The following is a 27,142-nucleotide window of genomic DNA, read 5'->3' on the forward strand; positions in this document are numbered from 1 at the left end:
ATTTTATTCCCTAAATCCTTTCGTACTTAGTACACTGTAATTTTCATTTTAAATCACGGTGCATTTAACAAGTCAAGTTGAATGACAACTCGACTCTGCCCAAATTTTAAGCTTGAAATTCAACTCAAACATGGTTGATGTTAAAATAGTTGAACTTGTTTGAGGTCTTAAAATGGTCCTTGATTAAACTCAACCTAGTAAAATTGTGCTAAATACATGTATATAAACTATATAGAGTATATATGATCTTAAATCTATATATAGAATATATTGTCAGACTATTCGAGCAATTTGAACTTAAGCTTGAACTTGAATTGATTCAAGTTTGAGTTGGATTATTAAGTGAGTTCGAACGAGTTACACCCTTTTAATAGAACACATTTTGCGTTGTGTCCAACTAAAACATGTGAGAGTATTGAAAGATTATCAAATATCAGCATGATTACTTTATATCCTCTTACTAGATAATCTGCATGTGTCACAAAAGCTCTGGACTGGCACATCATTGTGATGCCACTTTCCCCTTTCTCTGAATCCCTAATTGTGTGTTAGAAAAAAAAAGAGCTTAATGACAGATGCAGGAACAGAAAGATTCTTGCAGACAAATCCCTAGATTCTTGAAGAAAAGAAATTGATTCTCACATGTCAGCCAATGCAACTTTAATTTATAAAGTACCAAACAAAACCATACAGCACAACAAAGGGTGAAATGTGCCCACATCAATGTTCCCTTTTCTATCCCTTGTTTTTCAGAGTCATGCATGGACTCCCTTTTGGGTTATTATTATTATGGTATTTTAAACCCTTTCTACATTCAATTAGTTCATTTAGAAAGTGGGTCCATTTCTCGATTTTATTTTATTTTATTGGTTTGATATTGACTTTTGTACGCAAAAATAAAAGGGAAGAAAATGGAATTAGTATTTACATTTTTATATATTTGCCATCTAAATTTTGGTTCCATTCCTCTCTCAACCTATTCTATTATGGTCCCAAACAATTGCCTTAATTTAATTTTGAAATAGGCAAGCAAAGCTAAGGATTAGAAGTCAAACAAGTATGTGAAAGAGGGAAAAAAATTAAGTTCTTCCAAAGGACTAATGTGATCTTTCGATTAGACCTCCCTACTAGATCAAATTGCTCCAAACAATAAATTTTATGCGAGTCTCATGTACAACCTAACAAAACCTAAAACCTACTATTTGGAGTAGTTTTAGTGGATAAAGAAACCTGACAAAATGATCATGCCTGTCATCGGGAGGGCTTAATTTTTTCTTATGGAGGAGACTTTTGTAAATGAGCAATCCTCTACCTTCATAACCTCTCTCTCTCTCTCTCTCTCTCTCTCTCTCTCTCTCTCTCTCTCTCTCTCTCTCTCTCTCTCTCTCTCTCTCTCTCTCCTTACAATCTTAAATTTACTTTTTCTTTGTCGATTGGAAGCTCATATTTGGGCTTGGACTGCACAATGGAAAGTAACCAATCTCCCATTTCATATCCTTTTCCACCCCTCTAAGGATTCGAGTTCGAGATCTTAAACAAAAATATCTTAAACTTTTACTATTAGGATGTGACGCCTTGTTTTTCATACCATTTTTTTTCTATCTCCAGTAAATAATAATTATTAATTACACATCAGCCACTTCGCAAACTGTGATACCATTTAAACATAACCCGACCCGAAATGGGTACCGGGTAAACGGTAAATCTCATTTACATAAACCTAACTACGGAAGTCAATATATATAAACCATTCATAATACAAATAACCAGAGTTCTAACCATCTATATATATATATACACACACACACACATCCAACACATCCCCAAAAATCAACCAAAAACTCGAGGGGAAACATATATCCATAGCTCAAAATACTCACGCTATCTATCAAGGTACCAGCTTACCTCTATCTTAGAGCTCTATCTCCTGGTTTGTCATGGTTCCCTGAAACATTTAGATATATGGGTGAGACACATCCCGGTAAGACGGAATAAATTATTTACAGTGTGTGGCAATATAAGTTTCGTTATATCATAATATACCCATTTCAATGATAATACTATCTGAGAAAAATATACCAATTATACTCATAACCATATAAATATAAAACATAAGATTTTAAAAGCTTTAATTCCATTTTTCAAACTCATTTACATGCAATCCATATTTATCAGCGAAAGTTTCTGAGGATAGGGGAGATTACACGCCCATACATGTAGGTTCCCTCTGCTCTGATATCGTTTGTAACCTTACCCGAATAGTTCGAGTGCGGCTACAACTGATAATTATTAGGGCATTCACCTTATTCAGTAAGCCCTCAAGTGAAGAGTTTTACTTCGTCCTAATTATTTATGTTATTAAACTCATGCTCTTTCATTTATCATTCACATTTCACATCTAGTTCATAAGTGTCCTCGGTAACCAATCCATGTGTCGTTTGTAACTCATGGCTGTCCTGAGGATATTCTCCATGCCATGCTTCCCCCCATGGTCAAGGTTGTGTGACCCAAAGGTTGGATCTAAACCACGGTTAGCCGACTCGGTTAGATCAAAATAAGAACTCTACCTGTCCGTCTATAGTACGATTGACCTATCACAGTCTGGTCCAAACCTAGGGGCAGTCAACATCTCTCGGAAACCCCAATCGATTGTCACGCCACACTCTTCACAAGACCGTGTGGTTGCACTAACACCTCACTAACAATGGTACCATGCTCTATATCAACAATCGTCCATCAAGTTACTCATTTCCACATTTCATCATTCACATTTCGTATTCATGTTTCAATATTCACATTGCAGTATTCTCATTGCAATATTCACATTTCGGTATTCACAATTCCAGTATTCACATTTCAACATTCACATTGCAATATTCACATTGCAATATTCACATTACAATATCCACATTTTCATATTCACATTTCAACATTCTCATTGTAGTATTTACTTTACAATATTCACATTTTCATATTCACATTCTAGTATTCACATCTAATCTCAAAATTGTTTTCAATATTTTCATCATTTTTTGTTTCTTTCTCATCTTTTCAATACCCATTTCATTCTCATAATAGTATATATATCTCATTTCGCGAATTTCCACATTTCTCAATAAAACATATCATATTCTCATATTTCCCCATTTATCATAGAAAACATTTCTATAATCATATTTCATATTCCAAAACATCACAATTCAGTATTACTCATATGCCACACAATTTTATCTAATATTTGTATCATAAAAATTTCAGGCAAAATATCATATTCTCATTTTCACGTATTAATTCAACCAGAAATTCTCAAAATGATTGTTATAATTTATTCCCCTTACCTGACTTACTGAGAGACCCGTTAAAAGCTAAAATTCTATGCCCTCGGCATCTGAAACTCAAAACCCTAAAAATCACATTTTTCCTAGATAAGTCAACTCATCTCCTAGAATAATTCTCATTTAACACTTCCAAATAAATACTTAAACCCTAAAATACCTTACTTACCCTGATTTTGGAGTGGTGCCCAAGAACTCCAAATCAACAATCCGCTCTGGTTAAGTTGTAGAGAATCTCCTCACGAACCCCGTTGTGACTTTTGATCTTCAGAACAGGCTTTAACAGAGCGAAAATCGAAGAGAGAGTGAGTGAAAACCGCAGGGTAGAGAGAGAGAACGAGAGGAGAGAGAAAATTCACGCTGAAAATGACGATTTCCCTATTTATAGGTCAGGCTTCGTCAACGAGTTAAAGTGATTCATCGACGAGCCCACGAAGGCACTTCGTCGACGAACCTAAAATTCTCTTAATTTTCCTAACTCTAGCTATCTTCTCGTTGACGAGACATGTGTACTTCGTCGATAAAGACTCTGGGTTCGTCGACGAATCCTTACTGATCCCCCTCTTTCCTTTTCCTTTCCTTTCATTTCTTTTCTTTATTACTTTCATTAATTAAATTTTTCGGGTCTCTACATAAGATGTTTCACAAGAGACGAATTCTTAAAGGTGTGTTTGGATCAAGGATTTTATTTGGGGAAAGAAAAGGAAAGGAAAAACTAAATATCAATTATGTGTAGAGTCAAATTTTTGTTCATAAATTTGATATATATATATATATTTTTTTCCTCACTTTCCTTAACAACCAAACATAAAAATGTAAATCCCTTCATATTTTTCTTTCCTTTTTCAAATATTTTCTAAGTTTGACCTAATTTTTTACTATTTGAGCAGCCATGCGTGAAGGCATAGTTTGCCAAAGATGCTTTAGATTATCCTACATGGGTTTGGTCTCACTTTTGTGTATTATAAGATAAGATATGCAGTGCAGAAATTGAACTTTGGTAGTGATGAATTGATAATGTAAGAAAAAAGGCTAAAAATTAAAGTAGTGCCAAACGTCGCCTTCTTTTGGACTTTGGCAGTTCCCCTTTTTTCCTTTTTCCATACTATGGTACTACTCAATTTGCAACTGAGCATGGAATTAGCACATAAATTTCTAAACCAGTTTTTTGTAAGTTTAGTAGTTTTTATTGTATTCTTCTCTAAATTCACACAAATCTATACTCTAGACTCATAGGCTCCATTTGGATCAAGAATTTTACTTGAGGAAAGAAAAGAAAAATAAAAAAAAAATTATTTTCCCTTATATTTTCCTCGTTTGTCTTAAAATGACTAAAAATTAGAAAAAATTAATCGCTAATGATGTGTAAAATTAAAATTTTGTTCATAAAGTTGGTATAATTTATTTTTACTTATTTCTTCTTATTTTTCTTCATAATCAAACATGCAAATATAGATTAGTTGATATATTCCTTTCCTTTGCATAATATTTGTTAGGTTCCAAACGAGGTCTTAATTTCAAGTTCAAACTCCAAGCTCCCAAACAAGCGGTTAACTCATTTGGAATCTTCGGACCTTGGATTTTGGGATTTAGGTGGATTTGGACAAATTTAAATACAATTTTATTTTTCATCTTATCCAAATTCAATAACTCCAAATTCAAAGTCTCTCTAAAAAAATTCAAAACCCTATATAAATACATGGTTATATATTGGTGAAAATTAAAGAAGCATGCATGCTAGCTTTGCTTTGCAATAAATAAATAATTTACTTGGGTCTATTTTACTTAGGTTAAAAAGGTAAAAAAATAACTAACAGAGAGAGAGAGAGAGAGAGTCAATTATGGAAGAATGAGCTTGTGAAATCAGTGGAAGATGTATGATTCAGGGCTGCCTCAGTTCAACTTATTGCATTATAGTGTGGGGATAATGCTTTGTACCGACAGCCATGTTTGAATGTGTTGACTGTTTTTTGACAAGCCCTAGACAGTAATTATCAGAATTACATAATTAGGGCTTTAAAATTTGATTCAATTGTTATCACCCTAAAATACAAATTAGGGTTGTTTGAAAGTTAGGGTAAAAATAATTTAAAAGATTCTTGGTATGATTTTATTAACACACTTGTATCTCTTAACCAAATTTGATGGTACAAAATTACATTGTAGTTAAAAAATGAAATGTCAAAATTAAAAAAAAATTACTTGATATTTTCACTTTATGAACTAACTGTTAATAAAAAGATGAGTGCGTGTGAGAGAAAGAGAGAGATATAATTTAAAATTTAAAATTCTGACCCTGAGGCTTAGGGGTGGGTATGGTTCTGTTAATTGAATCAAAGTTTCGGTTTGCTAGAAAATGCAAATCGAAATCGAACCACTTAAATGGTTAATCGAAATTTGATTAACCAGTTTTAAGGGTAATATCCATTGGATAACCGAACGAAACCATCTCTCTCTCTCTCTCTCCCTCTCTCTCCCTCTCATATTATATATATTATCCCATATACGCTAAAAACAATAGGGGGCATGTGGGTTTGGACAAGCATATGCACTGCATGTGTCCAACCACTTGCCGAGTCATGCATGCTGCTTTATATTTTGAGCTTGTTTCTTTGGAAAAGCAAAAGAAGCAGAAAAGCATATTGGGCTGATTCTCTCCACTGTTGTTGATCTTTTCTTTTTCTTTCTTATTTTTTGGTTTAGTATATGTGATTCTTTCTTCACACCGTTGAGTGCTGAGTGATGGTAAGGACAACACATTCCCATCCTCATCCTTCATGACAAAGTAACCTTCACCTTTGTCAACAAACTGATCATCTCCACATTTCTTTTCTCATCCAAAAAAAAAAAAAAGAAAAAAGAAAACTCTTTTCTTCTCCAAATCTCCCCCTTTTATTTTCGACACCCCCTCTCTTTCGATCTCTAACGGTTAAGTCCAATTCTCTGTGCACTGTGCTTTAAACACAGCTAGCCATTGTGCAGAACAAGTCGAAAGTCTTGCTGGGCTGCTTTCCTCGAACTCAGACAACTCCTGATGAACAGTATAATGGCCATGGGAGCTTCCAAGTGCCTCTTCTTATTTCTTCTGTCTGTTCTCACTCTCTGCTCTTCTGGTTAGCCACCTGCCTGCCCTTTCTTTCTTCTTTCTTTTGTGTTAATTGTATTATTTCTAGTTGCCACATTGGTAAGTCAGCACATAGGTTGTGTGTTCATTCTTGGCATTTAAAATTTGAGCATGTATTAGAACTTGAGCACTCTCTTTGATCATTTTTCTTTTTCTTCTTTACAGGAACTCTGGTGGGTTTCTCTTATGATGCCAGGAGGAACTCTGCAGCTTCACCGCTTAAAGCAGTATCATTTCTGAAACAAAACAAGGTCTCACCATCTCAGATCAGGGTTTTTGTTGCAGACCACAGCGTTCTAAACAGTCTGTCTGAGACGGGCGTATCGGTCGATCTGTTCTTAAATGAAACCCAAGTTGGCAATCTGGAAAAATTCAATACTTCTGCAGTTTCATGGCTCAAAACCCAACTCACAACCCTTCTTCCACATGTAAACATCAAAACCATCATAGCAGGCGGCGGCAGGAGTGGTGTTTTAGATGAAAACAGCCTTTCCATGCTTCCATCCACCTTGAAATCAATCCACTCACTTCTCAGTAGTTTTCATCTTGATGGCAAAGTTAAAGTCTCAGCTGCATTCCCACTTTCGTTCTTAGAGAGATCGGACATAAAACACCACAGAAATATGCAAAAGGTATTTCGCTTTCTCAAGAAAACTAGGTCTTATGTCATTGTAGAAGCCAGTATCAGTGGGGAATTAAGTATGGGAGATCAATTCATCCGGTCAGTTATCGAAAGAGCCACGCTAGCCTCTTCTGTTCTTTCTTCCAATGATGTTGTTCCAATGGTTTTGACAATTAAGAACTCTGCTCTTCCCAGTGCCATAGAAGTTGCTGGGTACTCTGATAAGGTCTTCAGATCCCTCAAGAACAACAGCCAAATTTTACACAAGGTAAATGGGTTATATGCAGAAGTGTCTCCTGTGGAAGAATTTGAGCAGAAAGAACTCAAAAGAGAAGAGGAACAGATGTTCCACTTTTCCCACAGAGAACTCATTACCCAATTTAATTACAAAACAACCTTGCACAGTGTAATTGATCCACCAACAACAACCTTCCCCACAAATCCTTCAACGGCAGCAGTCACTATCCCTCCTATTGTCACCGTTCCCTCTTCCAACCCAAACACCATGACACCAGCCAATCCTGCTTCTGCCATTCCGTCCGGAAATCCGGTGAATTCACCGATTCCAGTCACAGTTCCGGGAGCACAACCCATTACTAACCCAGTAACAACTTATCCGGCACCGCCGGGACCCGTAACACCACCGGCGATGCAGCCTCCTCCGGCGACCATGAGCTCTCCTGCAGTTCCAGGACAAACTTGGTGTGTGGCCAAGAGTGGAGTCCAGCAGGGTGCACTCCAAGCAGCGCTTGATTATGCTTGTGGATTTGGTGGAGCAGACTGTTCCCAAATCCAGCAGGGTGGGAGCTGTTACAATCCAAATACTCTTCAAAACCATGCTTCATATGCATTTAACAGTTACTATCAGAAGACACCAGTTGTGTCCAGCTGTGACTTTGGTGGAGTAGCCGCAACAGTTAATGCCAATCCAAGTAAGAGCAGCATTTTTTGCTCTGCAGATCAACTTTGTTTCAAATAATTGGGTAGCAGTATGTACTACTTGCTTCCGAAAATTAAACCATTAATTTCACAGACCATTTATAATTTTTAACAGGCACTGGCTCTTGCATTTACACAACATCATCATCAACAACATCACCACCAGCAACACCATCATCATCAACATCACCACCAGCAACACCATCATCATCATCACCATCACCACCATCATTATCATTGTCACCACCTCTGGTGCCACCATCGTCATCGTTGCCAACAACACCACCGCCATCACTGGGAACTCCAGCATCAGGGTAAAATATTCTGTTCTTGCGACTCTGGAATCTTTTAGGCACTATTATATAAATAATTCCTAGTTAGGGAAAAGTAATTCTCATACAGTACTTTTTTTCCCCACCATATGCAGCTCTGTTTCTCCTCCTACAGTGCTGAACACAAGCAACCCTGCTTCCGGCACAGGTTTTGGGCTTGACAGCCCTCCTCCTGCTAGCAACTTTTCATCCATGGCAGCCGGTAAGAGACCCTTCGTCAGCTGCATCACTCTGGTAGCATCCTTCATCATAGGAAAATTTATTTTGGACCTCTAGAGATATGAGTACTAAAGGGTGCAGAAGCAAGCATACTGGTATTGAGTAACAGAGCAGAGCTGCAGCTGTAGAAGTTGTGTACATAGGCCTATGTTGGCGCCAGAAGAAAACCAGTGGTGAGGACCCCAGTTCAATTTTCAATAACAAGAATGATCCTGCTTTTAAATCTTCGGTAGTTTGTAAATTTTGATTGATGAAGGTACAATTCTACATGAAAGATACTTGCATGTTCTGTTGGCTAGTCATAGCCTCGTAGGGAACATAGAAACAGCTCAAAACAAGCCCTTGACCAGACACAGTTCAATTTTCACAGTACTATTTAGGAGCCTAGTCAGAGTACTTGTTAATTTATTATGAAGTACAAAAATGTAAGTTTTTTTTATATTACTTCATATATATATTTATCTTATGTTTGGAAATGCTTGGATTTGGAATTATATTAGATTTGAATAAAATGCAAAATACAAAATTGTATTGAAATTTGTTCAAATCAATCAAATCTAAATCCAAGGTCCGAAATTTATGTTCTAGGAATATGATTTTATTACCAAATTGAGCTTAAATCTTGAGCTTAAAGTTGAATAGAGTTTCAAATTTAATATTCCCTAGTAAAATATGAGTGTCCTACCATGTTGATTCTGAATCAACTTGAATATACACTTACCAGAGCTTGAATTTGAAAATTCGTACTCAATTAATTCCTTCTTAGTTCAAATTCACATAATTCTAAATCTATCGAAAGCTTAAAATACATGTTTCCAAATACAAAATGAAAGATAGGTGTGGGCACCCAGCACACTCTTGTTATTTGGACTCACAGAAGCATAGCAAAATGGTTAACAAACACTGGTCAGAATAGTACAAGTGGCTCTTTGAAGTTTGATAAAGTGCCTCCCATACCAAACATTTTGACTTTTATGACCACCTTAGGATCTGTCACTTTATGACCCAAAAGAAAATTACATAATTTACATGCAAAATTAGTAACAGAGCTACACTGTAGCCTACACTAAAGAAATAATGGAAAGGCCAAACAGATGCAAGAAAAGGATTCATGAGATCTTTCCCAAATAATGTAGGAACCATAGAAGGAAGCAGTTGGAAGAGATTTATCATCATGCCTTTTCTGCATCTATAAGAAGCATCAATAACTTAATTGATCTAAACATCTAAGGCACATGTAAAATTGTAGCCAGAACTTCAATATAACAGCTTGGCCACTACTGCAAATGCCATTACTCAGGAAGGGTGTCTGGCTAAAGCTAAATGTAACAAAAAGGTGGGGAAAACCCTCAGAAACAAGTGTTTGTACAACCAAAATGGCCTCTACAGCATTCTAATCTTCCATAGAGTTCCAAGGTAATGGTATCCTATCTTTTTACATTACAATGCAAGATGACACTACTTTCACCTCTTCGAGACCACCACCAAGATCAACATAGACACAGAAACGACAATCTTGAAACCTGAGCTTTCCCAGAAATTCTGTTTTTCAACACCAACAGCTGCAGCCTGCTGCTTGGTTGCCAACTGATCTCTGAGTTCTTTCAGAGCTTTGTCCCGTCGCTCTCCCATCTGCGACAATTGAAAGAATAATGCTAAGACAACATTTAAAAAGTGTGGACAAAAAAGAAGCATTATTTGCATAGCTAGAAGAATTTTCATTGTGGGTTATCCCAAAACTTAAACACATTTTAAATATCCACTAATATTAGGTTGTTAGAATAGTTATGGTTTTATTTCTTGAAAATATATTTTTAATTTCATCATGTGTCACTTTAATCACTTTTAGAGAGTGTAAAATCGTATGTGTAGTAATTAGTGGTATGCAGTACGCTTTGCTAATGGGAATTAAGATTACCCTTTGGAGCTTTCGTGTCTGTGCACGAGCTTCCTGGAGACAGAACTCCAACTTCAGAACCCTCTTTTTGAGTTCTTGATCAGCCCTCCGATGCTTTTCTAACTGTTCAACAAACGGATTGAAGCTCATAAATGAATAGCAAAAAAACATATGCTCTGGAATTGTATAGGGATGAAAAAGGATAAATGTAGAAGCAAAAGAAAAAGTGGATACCTGTGATTCCAATTCCTTAGTTTTGTGCTTCCAATGAGCAGACATAATCTTGATTTCATCTCTCAGTTTAGCTATCTCTTCATCCTTAGCAATCAAAAGCTTGTTGATCTTCTCGTAATTCCTCGGAGAAACCTCATCCAATATTTTCCTCAGTTCACAATCCTTGCTTGCTCCAGCTTTGGCAACGGCTTGCATAATGTCCTGCTCAATTCTCAGAACTTCATCTTTCAGTTGCTTTTGGGAAGATTCTCTAGCTTGAAGATCCTTCTGAAGAAGATCTAATTGCCCCCCTAGCCTACTTACACGATCTTCATGCTCCTTTAATGAACTATTCTTCTCATCCAGTTCCTTTAATAGCTCCAAGCACTGAAACTGGGCTGACTGAGCTGATGCAGCACTTGTATTTGCAATTGCTTGAGTGGCTGAAAGTTGCGATCTAAGATCATCCAACTCCTTGAGGTACTGTGCCACCAAAAAAAAAAAATTTAAATAGGGATTATAAAGAATGAACAGAACCTGCAAAAAACTAAGTTATATCAAGCACAGAGATAAGTTATTTGCATTTTGCAATGCAAGAGCAGATGTCAAAAGCAAATGTAACTACAAGGAACCAGAAATTCCTGTTACTAGTACAACCATTCAGCAAGCAAAAACTCATCAATCTCAGCTGTTTAATTGGCGGGCATCCGCTCAAATCATTGAGCATGTTTAATTCAAGCGCCAGGAATTCTGAACAGATTCATACTGTAAAATGCAAAATAGGCCTTCAAGGAGCAACTCGATAGGGCATTCATGTACAGATAGTATTTGTTTTTAATTCTGTAGCAAGATGACAAATCACATGTATTGCAATATGAAGCTGTTATAAATGCCAGGAATTCAGGTCTAGAAAAAAAAATTATCAGGAAAAGTGATTCAAATTTAGTAGTACCCAAGTAGGATTCTTCTCTCAGAAATTCATAGCTCTTTAACAACAAATAATATTCAAGATGTCTATTATGTTCCACGGTTCAATACTAATATTTCCCAATATTCAGTGGCTAATACTAGTTCAAGGATAATTTCTGTGTTGCTTGATATCATAGGGAATTATTTACATTAAGGAGTGGACATTACATGAGCACATTCATTGATGAGTAAGGAGTTGGATTATTTCAATGTTCAATCATACCTTTACTTGTAAAATCAACTTATGAGAACAACAAAAAGCTTAGAATTTATTTGATATTATCAACACCCCACAGCTTATATTTACAAAAAGACTTTGGTGTTAATATATAAAATTAGGAATCTTTGAGTTTCTTAAGAATATTTTTCTTTTGACTTGTTTAAAGCATTAGTTGAAAAAAAAAAATGCCATTAGTTTACTACTTTCAACATGACAGCTTAGATAGAGGTGAGACAATTTTGAACTTAAATCAGATGTGCTTGCATTAAGTATTTAAAAACATGTTTGTAGAGAATAAACAATGTATGCACAATAAAAATGTAAAGATAGATTTTAAAAATAAAAAATAGTTGCTTTCACATAATTCTCCGAAATAACTAAAATATGCTTCTGGTTTGATGATTAGTTACTAGAGATTCCAAGGGTCAACAGCAGATACATCAGCTTCTCTTCTAGTTGGGTCAAGTAGTAAACAGAACTACTGACATATTTTTCCCATTCGGTATGATATAATGTGGGTTAACAAAGACTATTATTAGTAAGATTTCTGTACTACAGGTATTGGCTACCATAATAGTGATTTACATTCAGCTCATTCATTAAGGCAGAGAGTGGGAACATGATTTTTCTTCCAGCTGATGATCCAATTTAAACCAAAAAAGTCTGAAGAAGTTTGACTTGAAGAAGCAAATTAATATGTTCAAATGATTCAGCAGCTAGTTTAATTAAATTCAAGAGGGGAAATTGGGGTGGGGGGAAGATGAAGCTTGAGCCAATAGGTATCTTATTTGAGATGCCCGCCTCCTCTTCCCTATTTAAGAGGGGAACTATAATCACCCCTAGGGGGTAGCCCAGTTGACAGGGCGGGCTTTGGGATTTCCTTTCACGAGGTAAGTCATTCAGTCCATCCCGGCTTCGATTCCTGCGGCGGGCTCCTGAAATTTACCCTCTCCGTGGGCTGTGGGGTCGGCTGGCACGGGGTGCGGGATTAGTCGCGGACCGTAAAAACGGACGTGGACACCCGGATCGTATCCAAAAAAAAAAAAAAAGAGGGGAACTATAATCAAGGTACCAATACATGCTTTTTGCTCAACTTAAGTTTGAATGAGCAAATAGATGTCACTATCACACTTTGCTTTTTGAAAAGTAGTGCGCAGATAAGGCATGGGTAGCAAATAATTTCAGGAGACCATATTTATTGGCTAATTCCACTTTACCATAAATAAACCAGTTGAGGTAACAATCTTAAGCGTCCTCATATAAAAACCAAGCTCCAATAAATTGCCTCCTTTCCATTTCTCCTCAATTTTTTTCCCAAATTGGTGAGTTGAAGATGCTCCCACTGTCTGTGATGAAGATGCAAACAAATCCCACAACACCAATGACCTCGCTACCACAATATATCCCAGGGGCAAAAGGCCACAATACATCTGAAAGTGGTTTAATTTCTAAATTTATTACATCTTATTCACTCTGAGCTAAATTTCATTTCAATAGAACAAACATTCAAATGATAAAATAAGGAGAATCAAACAATACAAAAAGAACACAGTTGGGGGGGGGGGGGGGGGGCACTCTTTTCAACAAAAGCTCTGCCAAAAAAAAAAAGGAAAATCCAAAACAATGACCTAAACAATGAGGACGAGATGTGCACATAGAGGACCTAGAAGACAAACCAATTAACCAGAGAAGTGGCCTAAAACAGCATGATGCAACAAACAACCTTGTCGACCAAATTAAGCCAAGCGAAAATACAAAATAAAACTAAAAGCCCCACTTCGTTAAAATTAAGTTTGAGCTTAGGAGGCTCCATTTGAAACTTAGAAATCATGAGGAAGGGAAAAAAAATTATCACAAATAAATTTTATTCTTGATGATGTTAGAAAATACAGTGAAAATTTTTGTTTTCTTCGTTTTCTATAGCTAAATCTTTATTCAAAACGGAGCCCAAAGGATTATTATGATCAACCAAAGGTAAAGTAGGAATCAGCAGAAATGGAAGAATTTAAAATGGAGGAAAGCAGAATCACAAACAGTGATTTGTGGGACCTTCTCCGCCGTAAATGCCGAAGCCTGCAATTGTCCATTCCTCTCCTCCAAGCTCTCGTGTAATCTGCAAATCTCTTCTTCCATTTTCTTAGCCCTGCACTCTGCTTCCTGAGAAGAAATCCCACATAATCACTCAATTTCAATATACAAAACTATGGAACCAACAAAAACCCAGATACCAAGCACAAATAAACTTAAATATAAACAACAAATCCCAGATGGTCCCACGGCCCCCACTGGCAAAAAGAACTGATCATATCGTAGAAGAAGAACAAAAAGAGAACCAAATGATTCAATTTATCAAGATTCAATACTTTTATCGCATAAAAATTAGAACATCACATGCCTGTCTGGTTAGTGTTTCCCTCACAAACGATTGTTCCTGCGAAGCCAGACGGCTCCGCACCTCCTTCAGCTCCGCCGCCAGCGACACCACGTTCCGCCGGAAGCTCTGCTTCTTCTCGCTCAGATCCTTCAACAACGGGTCCATCTCCCTACGCCCAGTCCCGGCCGTCGCCGGCCCGGCTTCCGTCGACGGCACCGGCGACGGCGAAGATGAGTTGTCCAGAGTTGACATCGCGGCTCAGAAGTAGGCTAATTTGACTGTGGCTGAAAACTTGAAAAGATGACGATGTGATAATCTTCAGTGAATCAGAAGATGGATTATTCGAGTGAAAACCATCGCCTCCATTATCTGCATGTGAAGGCAGCAGTTGGCATTTAATTTGAATAATAAAATTAGAAAGAAAATAAAAAGAAAAAAAAAATCCCAGCGAAACGGCAACTTTTGCAGCGGAGTAAAAAAGGGGTTGAACCGTTGAAGAATTGAAGTTCAAGATTCTACCAAAAAATAAATAATTTAATCTTGAAGTTTCAAACTTAGGACTGTTCTTAGCTTACATAACATTTGCAAGCTGTACAGATCCTTCTAAATTAAAATTTTAAAGAAAAAAAACCCGCAATAATTGCCGTTCTTGCCAGAGAGAGAGACAGAGAATTGAAACTGATGCGAAGCCGTGTGAGAGCCACATGTTCCAACATCCCAAGAGTCCTAAACTTAAACGGTACAAATAGACCATTGAGAGAGAGAAAGAGAGAGAGAGAGAGAGACCGATTCATCTAGATGAAACTAAGCTGTCTCTTCAGATACTGTGAGTGTGAAATGTTAAAAAAAAAAATTTCATCAGCATCCTAAAACAGATTAAAATCACTTTACGTCTTTACACACACACACCACACAGATACACACAGAGTGATTCATCTGATATGAATCGAAGCCACTCGATCTTCAGCGAGCCGCTGTGAAATGTTAAAATCTTTCTTCAACAGCCAAAAAAGATTAAATCACGTTACACTCACACACACACACACACACACTTACCTCTTCATCGGAGATGAAGACGGATAGCTAGCTCCGTTCAGCTACTGTGAAATGTTAAAAGATCGGTTTAGGTGTCCGAAAGAAGAAAACAGTGACATGCGCCGCTGGAGATGCCTCGGGGATCTGCCGGCATTGACTCTGGTTTTCCGGCAGTGATTTCTTCATCCATCCATCAAAAACGAAACTCACGATCATCACGGCCCTGGATTTTGTTCTCTCTCTCTCTTCTTTTGGCCTTGATTTTTGTTTCGTTTCGGATTTCCTCAGCCGCTCGGATTCTTGTCTAGGCATGGACAGCTGGTTCGAGGCTCGGGCAGGGGCGGGTTCCACACCGAGAGTCCGAACCTTTACTTCGGGTACTGACAAATTCCGAAGCTGTTTGGCCCGGGTTGACCTAAGCGCGGCAAATCCAAATTTTCAACCTCTTGCTGTGATTCTTCCACGTGGCCCCCTACTGATCGTTGATTTTTAACGATCAGATGCCGGGCATTTTTTTTTTGTTTTTTTAAATAAGTATCTAGAGTGGGTCCCAGCCTTTATCATGCATGATACGAATACGCCTGTCCCTCTAGTGGGCCCCGCATATCACCCAAATGAGAATTCAATTTCAAACGTTCAATGATTTTCTCTTTCACATTGGGTAACGTTTTAAAGGATAAGCTTAATGGTTCTAGTGGAGTTTTTATATTTAATTTATTAATTTTTTTCATATGAAAAAATTCAATTTACTACATTATTTTACAACATATTTTCTTTTATTTTTATGATTCAAAATACAATTATTAAAACAGCTACTAGATTTAGGTTGATTTATTTTTATTTTTTTTAATATTTAAAATTTCCAAGTTCTAGAATTTATATCGACATTGAAAAAATTATGAAAATATAAATGCATCATGAGAAATTGATTATATTATGCACTAACATTTGAATACAGAGCTGCTCGTTTGGAATAAGACAGAATATAGTTTAAATTTTCAGAATCAAAAGAATAATAATATTATAAATAATTATTCCTTATCTATTCTTTATTATGAATTTATGGACTAAAAATATTTCACATTATTATGTGTTTTCTAGTAATAACATAATTTCTTACATAACTAATTTTAACTAATTTATTTTTAGAAATATGCATTTCGTGAGCTAAACGTAACTTAAGTGTTGAGTAACGTTAGTTAGTGTCCATCTGTGGCCATAAAGGGAGCGTCACACAAGGAAAGATACAAGTGGGCCTCTATTGATTCTTACTCTCTCCTTCCGCCATGAGGGTTCATAATATCATGGACATTCCATGTTAAGCATTTTTCATAAATTTACATTAAACTTAAATTATACATAAAAAGATGGTCCATTTTTCATCTAATCGCCCATTTCCATCCTATCTCATGTTTCGAATTTGATACTTATTTGTTTATTTATTTTTATAATGGGATAATAATTCAAAGGGTCCCACCACCCTACGTCCCCATAACTTAAATAATAAATAAATAATACTTTTAACATGTAAGTAATAAATTTTAAATCATCTATGCAATGGATGAGATATGAACTAACTTCGATCTATAAAGAGAATCCAGTGGTCCGATGGGCTTCTAATAAGTCAAAAAATTATTTAATTTTATTTGTCATTAAATTCAAATCTCTCTTATAATAATTTTAATGTAATTCCATTAACTATTAATCTCACTGTAATGTGATTTCAATATAATTTCCTTAATTTTGTCTCAATTTCTGCACACCCCAAATTGTCAAGTTCACTATATATCCATATTGATCATGCCATATGCCTAACACCAATTTATTATTATAAATATTTTTTGGTCATACATTTGTTTCCTCTTTGCTTGACACAACACAACAATCATAGGATTGACTTCACCATTGCAATAATTGAATCTTACTTTGTTTTACATTTAGATATTCTTCTAAGCAAGACCCATGGGGAGTTTGTACTCTTCCTTTTCAAAAATGTTGGCATATTATTCAACCGTTATATTTTTTTTAAGGCTTTAATATTAAATTTGACTATATAAAAAAAAGATAGCTCATCTCTCATTTCCCACTCGAACAAAACATAAACATGAAAATTATAATTTTAACCTAAGAGTTAATACTATCAAAATTTTATTTATGCAAATGAGATATCCAATCGCATAAAAATTTTAGAATCTCCTTGGTATCGTTGTTATTTTTTATTTTCTATTTCTCTTTCTTTACAATGAGTTATTTGTCAAAAAATTGGAAACCAAATTTTATGATTTTCAATTGTTTTGGTAATCTGTAGCCAAAAATTTTAATATTTATAAATATTTTATTTGAATTAAATTTTAACATATGAATTTAAATATAATTAATATATATATATGCATAGATTTAAAAAATAATAATACGAATTAAAAAAATATTTTTACTATTTTTCAATTGTAAACCAATAAAATTTTTATTGTAAAGTAAATTTTGAATGTAGAACAATAAATTATAATAATTATAATAATTTTTTTATTATAGCAATTTTTTAATGTGTATTATTTGTAATTTTATTATTTTAATTATATTATTATAATATTATCTAATTTAAAGATGAAAATAGCGTATTTTAATTAAGTTTTAAATTTTCTTTAATTTTATAAATGTTAACCCAAGTTGCTAGTTTTTAGTTTTTAGTTTTTAATTTCTACATTTGATTTTTTCGTTTCTGATTTTCATTTCTCTATTTTTTGACATTGATATCAAACTACCCATATTTTTTATTTTTTTTGTACATAATAATATAGCTTTTTTATCCCCAAAAAAAATAATTTTCAATATATCAACATGGTGTTGAAAAATAAAAATAAAAAAACTTGAATTTGAAATTCAAACTCTTAATAAATATGGTACAATTGTGAATTCTTAATAAAATTATTATTTAAAATGGAAGTGAACCGTTAATCCAACAAACATTCAACTTTCATTTTTCATTTTTGTGTTGACAAAATGGAAGGGGATCCTTTTTCATGGCTTATAAATAAATGACACGTGGAGACTCTTCTATCCTTTCAATGGGGGTGGAAGTACCCATCACCCCCATCCATTGCTTCAACTAAAATTCAATGAATGTCACTTCCCTATTCATTAGCATTATTAAATTTATGTTTTTTTTTTTTTTGTGACTCACTTGCTATAAATTTTGTATAGTTTTTATTTTAGAAAATTACTACTCATCGTAGGCTCGTTATTTTATGAGTTAATATAGTAAGTAGGTAGAATAGGACCTACACGAGGTGAGATCCAGGCTTTGCTCATGTGTTATATCAGTATGTGATCATCATTCGAATAAATTACATAGGGAATCTATTCTTTCTCATTGTCTGTGTCTATTTTTTCGAATGTAAAATACATGACAAATTGATGCTAATAAATGTAGAATAGGCGACACGAGACCTATCATTTTCTCAATTGTTGTGTGAATATGTAATCATCACGAGTCACTAACGGGATGACTCGTTTTTCAACGGGCCATCATGTCCTGAGCTTTTAAAATAAAAAAATTTATTGCATGAGTTTGCGCATTAGCAAAAACATTTTTAAATTGAGTTAGGTATGACACAATTTATTTTGTTTAAATATAATTTATAATTATTAAATTTGGACTCAATTTGACTATATTGCATTTGTAACGCCCCTAAAAATTAATTCACAAATAATCATAATAATGACATCATCAAAGGTACTTCTGGTACCACACACATCATATCCTTGAACCTTGTAGGGTCCAAAGTAATATCATATCATAATTAATTTAAACAAACAAACAGTGAAAATAAAATATACTTTTACAACCATACATATCAGAGTACTATCTCTCAACCCTAATATCAACATCCCCCCAAAAACATAATACAACTTCGAATAACTAAAACAACTAGATATAAACAAAATATTGTCCCAACACTACTCACTCTCAGCTAGCTCATTTAGGTCCCGCCCTGAAACTCGTAAACTTGATTTCCTATAGGTCCTAAAAATTTGATATATTTATTGGGGTGAGACACTGTAACGACTTGCTTATAAATCCATATAATATAATTAAAATACACAAAACAGTCAACCCGAACCCATGGGTAATGGGGACACCTGTCATTCACAGCAGAAACCTACGCAGCAGTAAATATAAATTACATTCTCAAAACCATAAAATACATAATACCAGAGTCTACTGTTGTGATGACCCAAAAATATATATATATGATTAAAGTACAATAATAATAAAATAATAAAAATAGTCATTAAATTAATATCAATACAGAAGTGTTTTTCTGTAGGATCCTTGATTCCATGTTTGATGCCTAAGAAAGACCTTGTCTTAGCGAGTGCTCAGAGACCATTGCGGCTCAGTCGCTCCCTAGAGGTCGGCCTAGTCAAAATGGAATTTCATAGGATAAACAGGATAGACACTGTTTGTACACGTAAATAAGTATATATACATAAAATAGTGTTTTGACAGACATAATTTGTAGAAATACATAATAAGATGATAATAATATAGGTATCATATGTGGGGCCCACAAGACTATGTGGGGTCCACATGAGTCTCGGAGCCATAAGACACTGTTTATATACGTAAATAAGTACATAAAATAATGTTTTAACTGATATAATTTGAAGAAATATATGATAAAATAATAATAATATAGGTATCTTATGCGGGGCCCAAGACTGTGTGGGGCCCACATGAGTCCCGAAGCCGTATGGAGATTTACACAAGTCTCAAAGTTATGTAGGATGCATAAAATCGTATAAGAGTTATTCGAGTTACGTAGGATCCATTCGGGTCTCGAAGTTGTGTGGGGCCCACAAGACCATGTGGGGCCCACATGAGTTTTCAAAATTTAAATTTAATTCTTGTTCAAAATAAATAATAAAATAAATAAATACTAAAATTAGTTTAAAATTAATAACAATGATAATAATAATGATAATAATGATTAGAAAAAAATAATAAAATAATAGAATAATTAATTAAGTTATTGATTAATTAATTAGGTAAGTAATTAATTAAAAAATAATTTAGTGGGAATGGTGGCAAGCACTCCCACATGGCCTCCATCCCTATCCCATACTCAACCCATACCTTGCCCATTCTTTAATTTTTAAAAATTATAATTTCACCAATCTCCCCACACTTTTATAAATTTCATTTCTTCCCCAAAATTTTCCTATAAATAGGGAGCTCTCAACCTTCATTTTTCACAATAATTTTCCAAGGAAGAGAAGGATTAGTGAGTGAAAGAAATTGTGGTGGAGAGAGAATTTTTAAATAAGTTCTCAATCACCCACTCTTTCCGATCTCATTTCTTAAAGATAGTTATTGTGTTCGTAGCACACGGTAAAAGAAGAAGGTAAGTAAATTTTGATTATATTAGTTTCTTTTTATTTTAAATTCATACCCGAGTTTATTTTATACGTAAATTTTAATTATGTTACTTAGTTCCACAAAATTTCCATGAGTTTATTTTTACGCATATTTAATTATACCAGTTCTATCTTTAATATACTTGTATCTATTTTTGGGTTAAGAAATGTTCCAATCCCCTCAGGTAAATTTTCAGCATTTCTTTCTATTCAAAAATAAAATTATATATATTTTTAACACAAAAATTGTGTGGCATGAGTTTATTTTTACGTTACATTTTTATGAAAATATGAGTAAAGATGAGATTTTCACGATATTATTTTTTAATTTGCATAAATTATAATAAGATGATTTTAAAACCCCTTATGGCAACGGAAGTTCAAAGTTACAGATGCTCGGTACCGCAACTTAAAGTTTATACGGATCAGAGTGTACCCACACTGTTTACAGAGTGGTTATTTATGTTAGTGGATTTTTCCTGAGTGCACACCTGGTTCCGGACCAGGACTTAATAAGGAAAATCTCACTTAAAGTTTACGTACATTGATTTAGTTTGGTCGGCCAGCCAGCTAAGTCCAGTCTTCGGACCGCACAACCCAATCATGGGGGTAAACATGACTTACGGCAAACAGGCCTAAGGGTGGTTTTTATAATATATGTTTATACATATTTAATTACGTGTATAAAATTACTGATGATTTGAAGGAAATGTGTAAGTTTACATGAAAAAGATCATTTTGGTGCTTAAATGACAATCTAAAGAAAACGTATAAGGAAAAGTATATGTATGTTTATCATTAAATATTTTTACAGTTTTAAAGTTAAAAGTTTAATTTAGCAGTTATAGTATATGATTGTAGAAATTTACTGTTGAAATTGATGACAAAAGTTTTATGTAGAAATTTTTAAATTTATATTTATTCTAAAAGCAGTCTTGAAGTTATAGTATTAAATATTGTTTTACGAAATTCTTTAAAAGCTCATTTTGACCACACACTAATAATAATCTTATTTATTTACTGAGCGTCGTCTCACCCCAATCATATTTTATTTCAGATAACTCTAAAGGACATGTCGGAAATCAGGCTTAGCAAGCATGCGGGTGGGGATTAGAAAAATAAAGATTGACTAGAAATATTAGTATGATTTCAGATATTTACGTTTGTGTAATTTTCTTCTTTTGAAATAAGTGATTGTAATATGGATGATTAGTGCTCTGATGTAATAAAAATTGAGTTTATTTGCTTCCGCTGTAAATCAGTAGTAAAAAGTTAATATCCCAGGTCCCTCGGGGTCGGGGTGTTACAACTGTAATTCCATAATACTATGTTTATATACAATCTCCAAAATATCAAAATAACCCTAAGATCATACAATAAAAATCTCCTGATCTTAGATCAACGCTTACCCTTCTAGTAAGGAAGCTCAACTCACTCAACGGCAGCCTTGACCCGCCGGTCTCTCTAGGTTTCCTGAAAATCATTTAATGTTCGGGGGTGAGACACTTCTCAGTAAGGGAAAATAAACTAAATACAGTTGTGTGGCAACATGAACATTTAAGGCAATTATACATATACAGTGCATTTGATATTTCTGTAAACGTTTATCATATCGTACTGAATAATCACATATTTTCATATTTGCTAATAAATCATATCGTACATAAAACATCTGTTATAACTGATAATACTGAAAACATACCCAGGATGAATAGCTAGCTGATGTCATGTATTACCTCTCATGATGGGTTGTGTAGCCTGAAGGCGGGACCCGACAATGGCTGGCCGACCACTGCAGAGTCAAAAATATCTGTAAGAATGATGGGCCCGCCACACCCTGGTCCGGACTTCCAGATGAACGTCCACACTCTACTGAAAGTCACATCGACTATCCATCTCCCACCCCCTCATGGGATGGTTAACACCGATTTGATCATAGATACCTGATCTATAAGTTACAGTACCGTGCTCCTGAAACTGAACTAAACTAACATTCGGGTTCTGATAACATATAATACATGATATTATAGCATTTTTCATCATTTCATAAATATGGCCTCGCGTCGAAAATCATTTCATAAATACGGCATCGCACCGAACATTTCATAAATACGGCCTCACTATGACGACCTGCTTAATTTCCACATTTTTTTTTTATATTACAAAATCACAAGACTCAACTCAGCAAATCATAATCCACCTGGACCCATGGGTACCAGGGATACATCATATCATATAACGGAAGCCTAAGCAGCAAAAAACACACAATTACAATATTATAAATACGAAAACATCCATCACATTACCATAAATACCAGAGTCACTATATTCACTGTATTTCAGTATATACATCCCAAAAGCAAGATCTAGGGAAACTTCCCACAAAATTCAACTGTCCCTACTAAAACTTACCCTTCAAAGAGGGTAGACAAACAGCTCTAAATCAGCGGGGCTTTTCCCGCTTTCCTATCTGGGGCTCCTGAAAAGTTTATAAAATTTCAGGGTGAGATACCTCTCAGTAAGGGAAATAAACTAATACTAATGTGTGTCATCATGAGTATTTCGTGTTATACATATACCGTACAAAACGTATTCAGTAAACTGTTATGTCAGATCTAGGAAAACATATATATCATCAAAACATACTGCATTTTCATAAAGATATATCATCTCATATAATAATAATAATAATAAAACATTCCTAGTAGGTTAGCTGACTGTTGTCATGTATTACCCCCACATGACTAGGTTGTGTGGCCCGAAGGCGGGACCTGACAATGGTTGGCTAACCACTGCTAAGTCAAAAGTATAATATGTAAGTCTGATGGGTTTGCTAAACCTGGTCCATACACCAAGGGCACTCACACACTTCTTATAAACCACATCGACCATCCAATCTCACACCGCTCTGTACAACGATGTTAACACAAATATCATAATCATGATGACCATGGACACATAACAATAGTACCATGCAAGTGCCAAGCCAACCAGGTTCTGATACCATATAACATATATTGAAACTGTGATACATGGATATTTCATATCATTAATTTTCAAATCAATCATATCATTTTGCATATATACGTATATCATGAAAATCATCGGCCCGTACGCCGGTATTTCACATTTTACCATAACTCGGCTCGTACGCCGGCAAATCATATCATAGCACAGCTCGTATGCTAGCAAGTCACGTCCATAGCTCGGCCCATACGCCGGCAAATCATATACATAACTCAGCTCGTACGCTAGCAAATCACATCCATAGCATGACCTGTACACCGACAAAATATATCCATAGCTCAGCCCGTACACTAGAAAATTATACACAAAACACGGCTCGTATGCCGGAAAAACATATAAAAATCTCGGCCTATACGCCGATTTTCCATTATAAAAATTCGTATCATTAATACATTCCCAAAAAACAGTATTTTATAACAATTTCTACTCATGCCACACTCACAGGTTTTCAGTATATTTAACATACCATCATTTTTAACAGTATTTTCTCAAATATAAATCATATATAAATATATTTATTTTCTTGAAATCAAATGCTATAACAATATACATATTTTTCATAAAATACTAGCTTAGTTTATCCCCTTACTTGTGTCCTGAAAAGCCCCTAAATTAAACACTCCTGCACTCGCAGGGTTCCCCGTTCAACACCCTGGAAACAGCATTCCCAAAAATTAAAGTTCAGTATTTCTACACATATATCACTTCCTACAATTGTCAATTAATCAAATACTGAGTAGAAAGTCTTACCCTGAATTTGGGATGGTTTCCAACTCAGCCCCACCGACGATCTGCTGCGGTAGACTTGCAGAGAACTTTCCCAGGAGTGTCGTGGTGACTTTAGATCGTCGAATTGGTGGAAATCTGGTCCAAAATCTTAGTGAGAAGGAGGAGAAACCGTATGAGGAGAGAAAGAGAGATTCGGCGCAGGAAAATGAAGTGAAAATCACGTTTAACCCTATTTGTAGTGACCCGAAGAATAATAGCATTTTAATAATAATAAGAGGGAGAGAAATAGAAATAGAAACAGAAGGAGGCCGTAGAGTTCATCGACGACATTGCATTTTGAGGATAATTTTAATTTTAGGAAATTTCCAGGACTTGTCGACGAATACAGGAGTTCGTCAATGAGTGCAGAAGAAAATTTGTCGACGAATACAAGGATTCTTCGATGAGAAAATAACGAGCGAGTTTTTGGCTGCTCTGAATTTTGTCGATGAATATAGGGCCTCGTCGACGAATTTAATGAAAGACTCATCGACGAGGTGACGTGTCTCGTTGATGAATTTGGCCCTATAAATAACTAAAAATCGAATTTTTATCACAATTTAACGCCCTTTTCTCTCCCTACGTCACTCTCTCCCTTTTCTCTTCGTTTCTACCCTCGTTAGTCGTCGAATCGAAGATTTGAGGTTACCACAACGCTCCTGGTAAAGTTCTCTACAAGTCTGCCGAAGCAGATCGTTGGGAAAACAAAGTTGAATTTCATCCCAAATTCAGGGTAAGACCTTTTAGCTTATTTTTGGCCTTATGGTAGTTATAAGAAATGGTGTAGGAGATGAAATACTGATATTTAGTTCTGCCAAATGCTATTTTCAGGGTGTTTTGTAGGAGGCCCTGCGGATGTTAGACTAGTATTCCATGGGGGCTTTCTAATAGTCAGGTAAGGGAAATATGTTATGTTAGGTATTTTTAAAATATTATACAGTTTATTTAATGATGAAAATTATGTATTACAGTATTGTATGACTTTTGAATATGAATATAGTACGAATATAAGTTTTACGATATTTCGGTATCCTGATTTTACGATATTTTAGTACTGTGATTTTATGGATTTTAGTACCATTATTTTATAAATCTCAGTACCATGATTACACGAATATGAGTATTATGATTATACAGTTTCAATATTATGATTATGCAGTTTCAGGATTATGATTATGCAGTTTCAGTGTTATGATTATACAATTCCCAGTATTACGACATATGAATTACAGTACAGTTATGCAGTATCATGGTTATTCCAGTACTTCAAAATCATGGTAAATCAGATAGATGTATATATATATATATATATATATATATATATATATATATATAAAAATATATTATATGATATCAGACCCTGTTGGACTTGCAGCTACAGAGCACGGTACCATTGCTACAGATATTATGTTACTTTATGAGTGCAACCACCTATTTAGATAATACGTGGTAAGGTCGATCACCTAAGCCCTTGAAGAGGTTAGGTTCCCCATCCAGATATGGGTTGAGGTGGGCAGATCAATTGATGGAGTATAGTGATTTATTCTTGGTTGGCCAGCCAGGGTAAATCCCGCTTACGGGCTGCACAATCCTGTCATGAGGGGGTAAGTCATGACACACAAAAAGCCACAGGGAACAGTTTCAGTTATTATTATGTATGTATAGATTTGCAGAAACAGGGAACATACCTACTTGTACTAGAAGTATTTTGAATAATAAACTCCAATACTGTCATGTTAAGCAATAGGGACAGGGGTGGTGGATTTTATCACTTATATTTTATTTATATATTCAGTTACACATGTTTATTTGAAAACAGATTTTCATGATATAGTAGCTCATTTGCCACACACTAGTAATAATGTATTTCGTCTTACTGAGCGTTGGTTTATCCCAATGTTGAATCATTTTTCAGATGATCCAAGTAGGCGAGCAGATCAGGCTCGTAAATAGAGGGGCTTCAGTGGTGCCTTGTCAGAGATTGAGTATATTTTTGGGAGTGTTTATGTATAACCCTAGCTAGTTGAGGGTAATTTTTGGGGAACAATTATATGTACATATTTTGGGAAACATGTAGTACTTTGGTATTGTGTGGTATTGTATATATATATATATATATGTGTGTGTGTGTGTGTGTGTGTGTGTTTAAATGATAATGTCTACGTGATTTATGCTTCTCGCTGCTTAGGTTTATGATTGAGTTTTTCCCCCAGTACGGTATCAGAGCATGTAAATTAGTATAAAAAAAAAAACCAGTTAATTAAGCAGGTCATTACACTATTTATACTGCAGGATTCGTTAACGAGCCACGTCACCTCGCCGACGAGTCCTGTAGAAAGTTTGTCGACGAACTCCAACCCTTGTCGACAAATTTCAGACTTCCAAAAATCCTCTCTCGGTATCTTCTCGTCGACGAATTTCAGCCTCGTCGACGAGCTCCTGTTATATCTTCATCGACGATGAGCTGAAAAATTTCTCGGGATTATCCTTTCCAAAATGCAACGTCGTCGACGAAATCGACTGCCTCCTTCTGTTTCTGGTTTTCATTTCCCTTTCTTTTTATTATTTAAATACCATTATTCTTTGGGTCATTACACTCGCGCCAAAATCATTTCATATATATAGTCTCGCGCTGAACATTTTATAAATA

General features: G+C 35.1%; 2 protein-coding genes across 19 annotated transcripts; one reads left to right on the forward strand and one right to left on the reverse strand.

The window, feature by feature from the left end:
* The first annotated feature begins 5,949 nt into the window (after nucleotides 1–5,949).
* Nucleotides 5,950–9,047, forward strand: LOC131154404 (glucan endo-1,3-beta-glucosidase 3-like). The gene is made up of 4 exons (XM_058107138.1): nucleotides 5,950–6,448; nucleotides 6,625–8,013; nucleotides 8,136–8,334; nucleotides 8,448–9,047. The coding sequence occupies exons 1-4, from the start codon at nucleotides 6,370–6,372 to the stop codon at nucleotides 8,626–8,628; spliced, it is 1,848 nt and encodes a 615-aa protein (XP_057963121.1). The 5' UTR covers nucleotides 5,950–6,369; the 3' UTR covers nucleotides 8,629–9,047.
* A 689-nt stretch (nucleotides 9,048–9,736) lies between these two features.
* LOC131154405 (nuclear envelope-associated protein 2-like) lies at nucleotides 9,737–15,636 on the reverse strand. Of its 18 annotated transcripts, none has more exons than XM_058107152.1 (6): nucleotides 15,301–15,636; nucleotides 14,266–14,613; nucleotides 13,920–14,027; nucleotides 10,703–11,164; nucleotides 10,490–10,591; nucleotides 9,737–10,203 (listed from the first exon to the last, which is right to left on the reverse strand). In XM_058107152.1, the coding sequence occupies exons 2-6, from the start codon at nucleotides 14,494–14,496 to the stop codon at nucleotides 10,036–10,038; spliced, it is 1,071 nt and encodes a 356-aa protein (XP_057963135.1). In that variant the 5' UTR covers nucleotides 14,497–14,613; nucleotides 15,301–15,636; the 3' UTR covers nucleotides 9,737–10,035. The 18 variants fall into 18 exon arrangements, with proteins under 18 accessions (XP_057963135.1, XP_057963128.1, XP_057963133.1 ...); XM_058107145.1 differs by having other exon boundaries at nucleotides 13,905–14,027; XM_058107150.1 differs by lacking the exon at nucleotides 15,301–15,636 and adding an exon at nucleotides 15,031–15,218 and having other exon boundaries at nucleotides 13,905–14,027.
* Between the last annotated feature and the right edge of the window lie 11,506 nt (nucleotides 15,637–27,142).

This window comes from Malania oleifera, chromosome 4, assembly GCF_029873635.1.
Source record: "Malania oleifera isolate guangnan ecotype guangnan chromosome 4, ASM2987363v1, whole genome shotgun sequence".
Lineage (NCBI taxonomy): Eukaryota > Viridiplantae > Streptophyta > Magnoliopsida > Santalales > Ximeniaceae > Malania > Malania oleifera.

Excerpts from the sequence above, each read along its gene's own strand:
- LOC131154404 (XM_058107138.1), top strand. The coding sequence starts at position 6,370 with ATGAACAGTATAATGGCCATGGGAGCTTCCAAGTGCCTCTTCTTATTT. Across the intron at positions 8,014-8,135 it reads AACAGTTAATGCCAATCCAA|GCACTGGCTCTTGCATTTAC; the intron begins GTAAGAGCAGCA and ends AATTTTTAACAG. Across the intron at positions 8,335-8,447 it reads CTGGGAACTCCAGCATCAGG|CTCTGTTTCTCCTCCTACAG; the intron begins GTAAAATATTCT and ends CACCATATGCAG.
- LOC131154405 (XM_058107139.1), bottom strand. The coding sequence starts at position 14,496 with ATGTCAACTCTGGACAACTCATCTTCGCCGTCGCCGGTGCCGTCGACG. Across the intron at positions 14,028-14,265 it reads GGGAAACACTAACCAGACAG|GAAGCAGAGTGCAGGGCTAA; the intron begins GCATGTGATGTT and ends ATTTCTTCTCAG. Across the intron at positions 10,204-10,489 it reads AGACACGAAAGCTCCAAAGG|ATGGGAGAGCGACGGGACAA; the intron begins GTAATCTTAATT and ends CAATTGTCGCAG.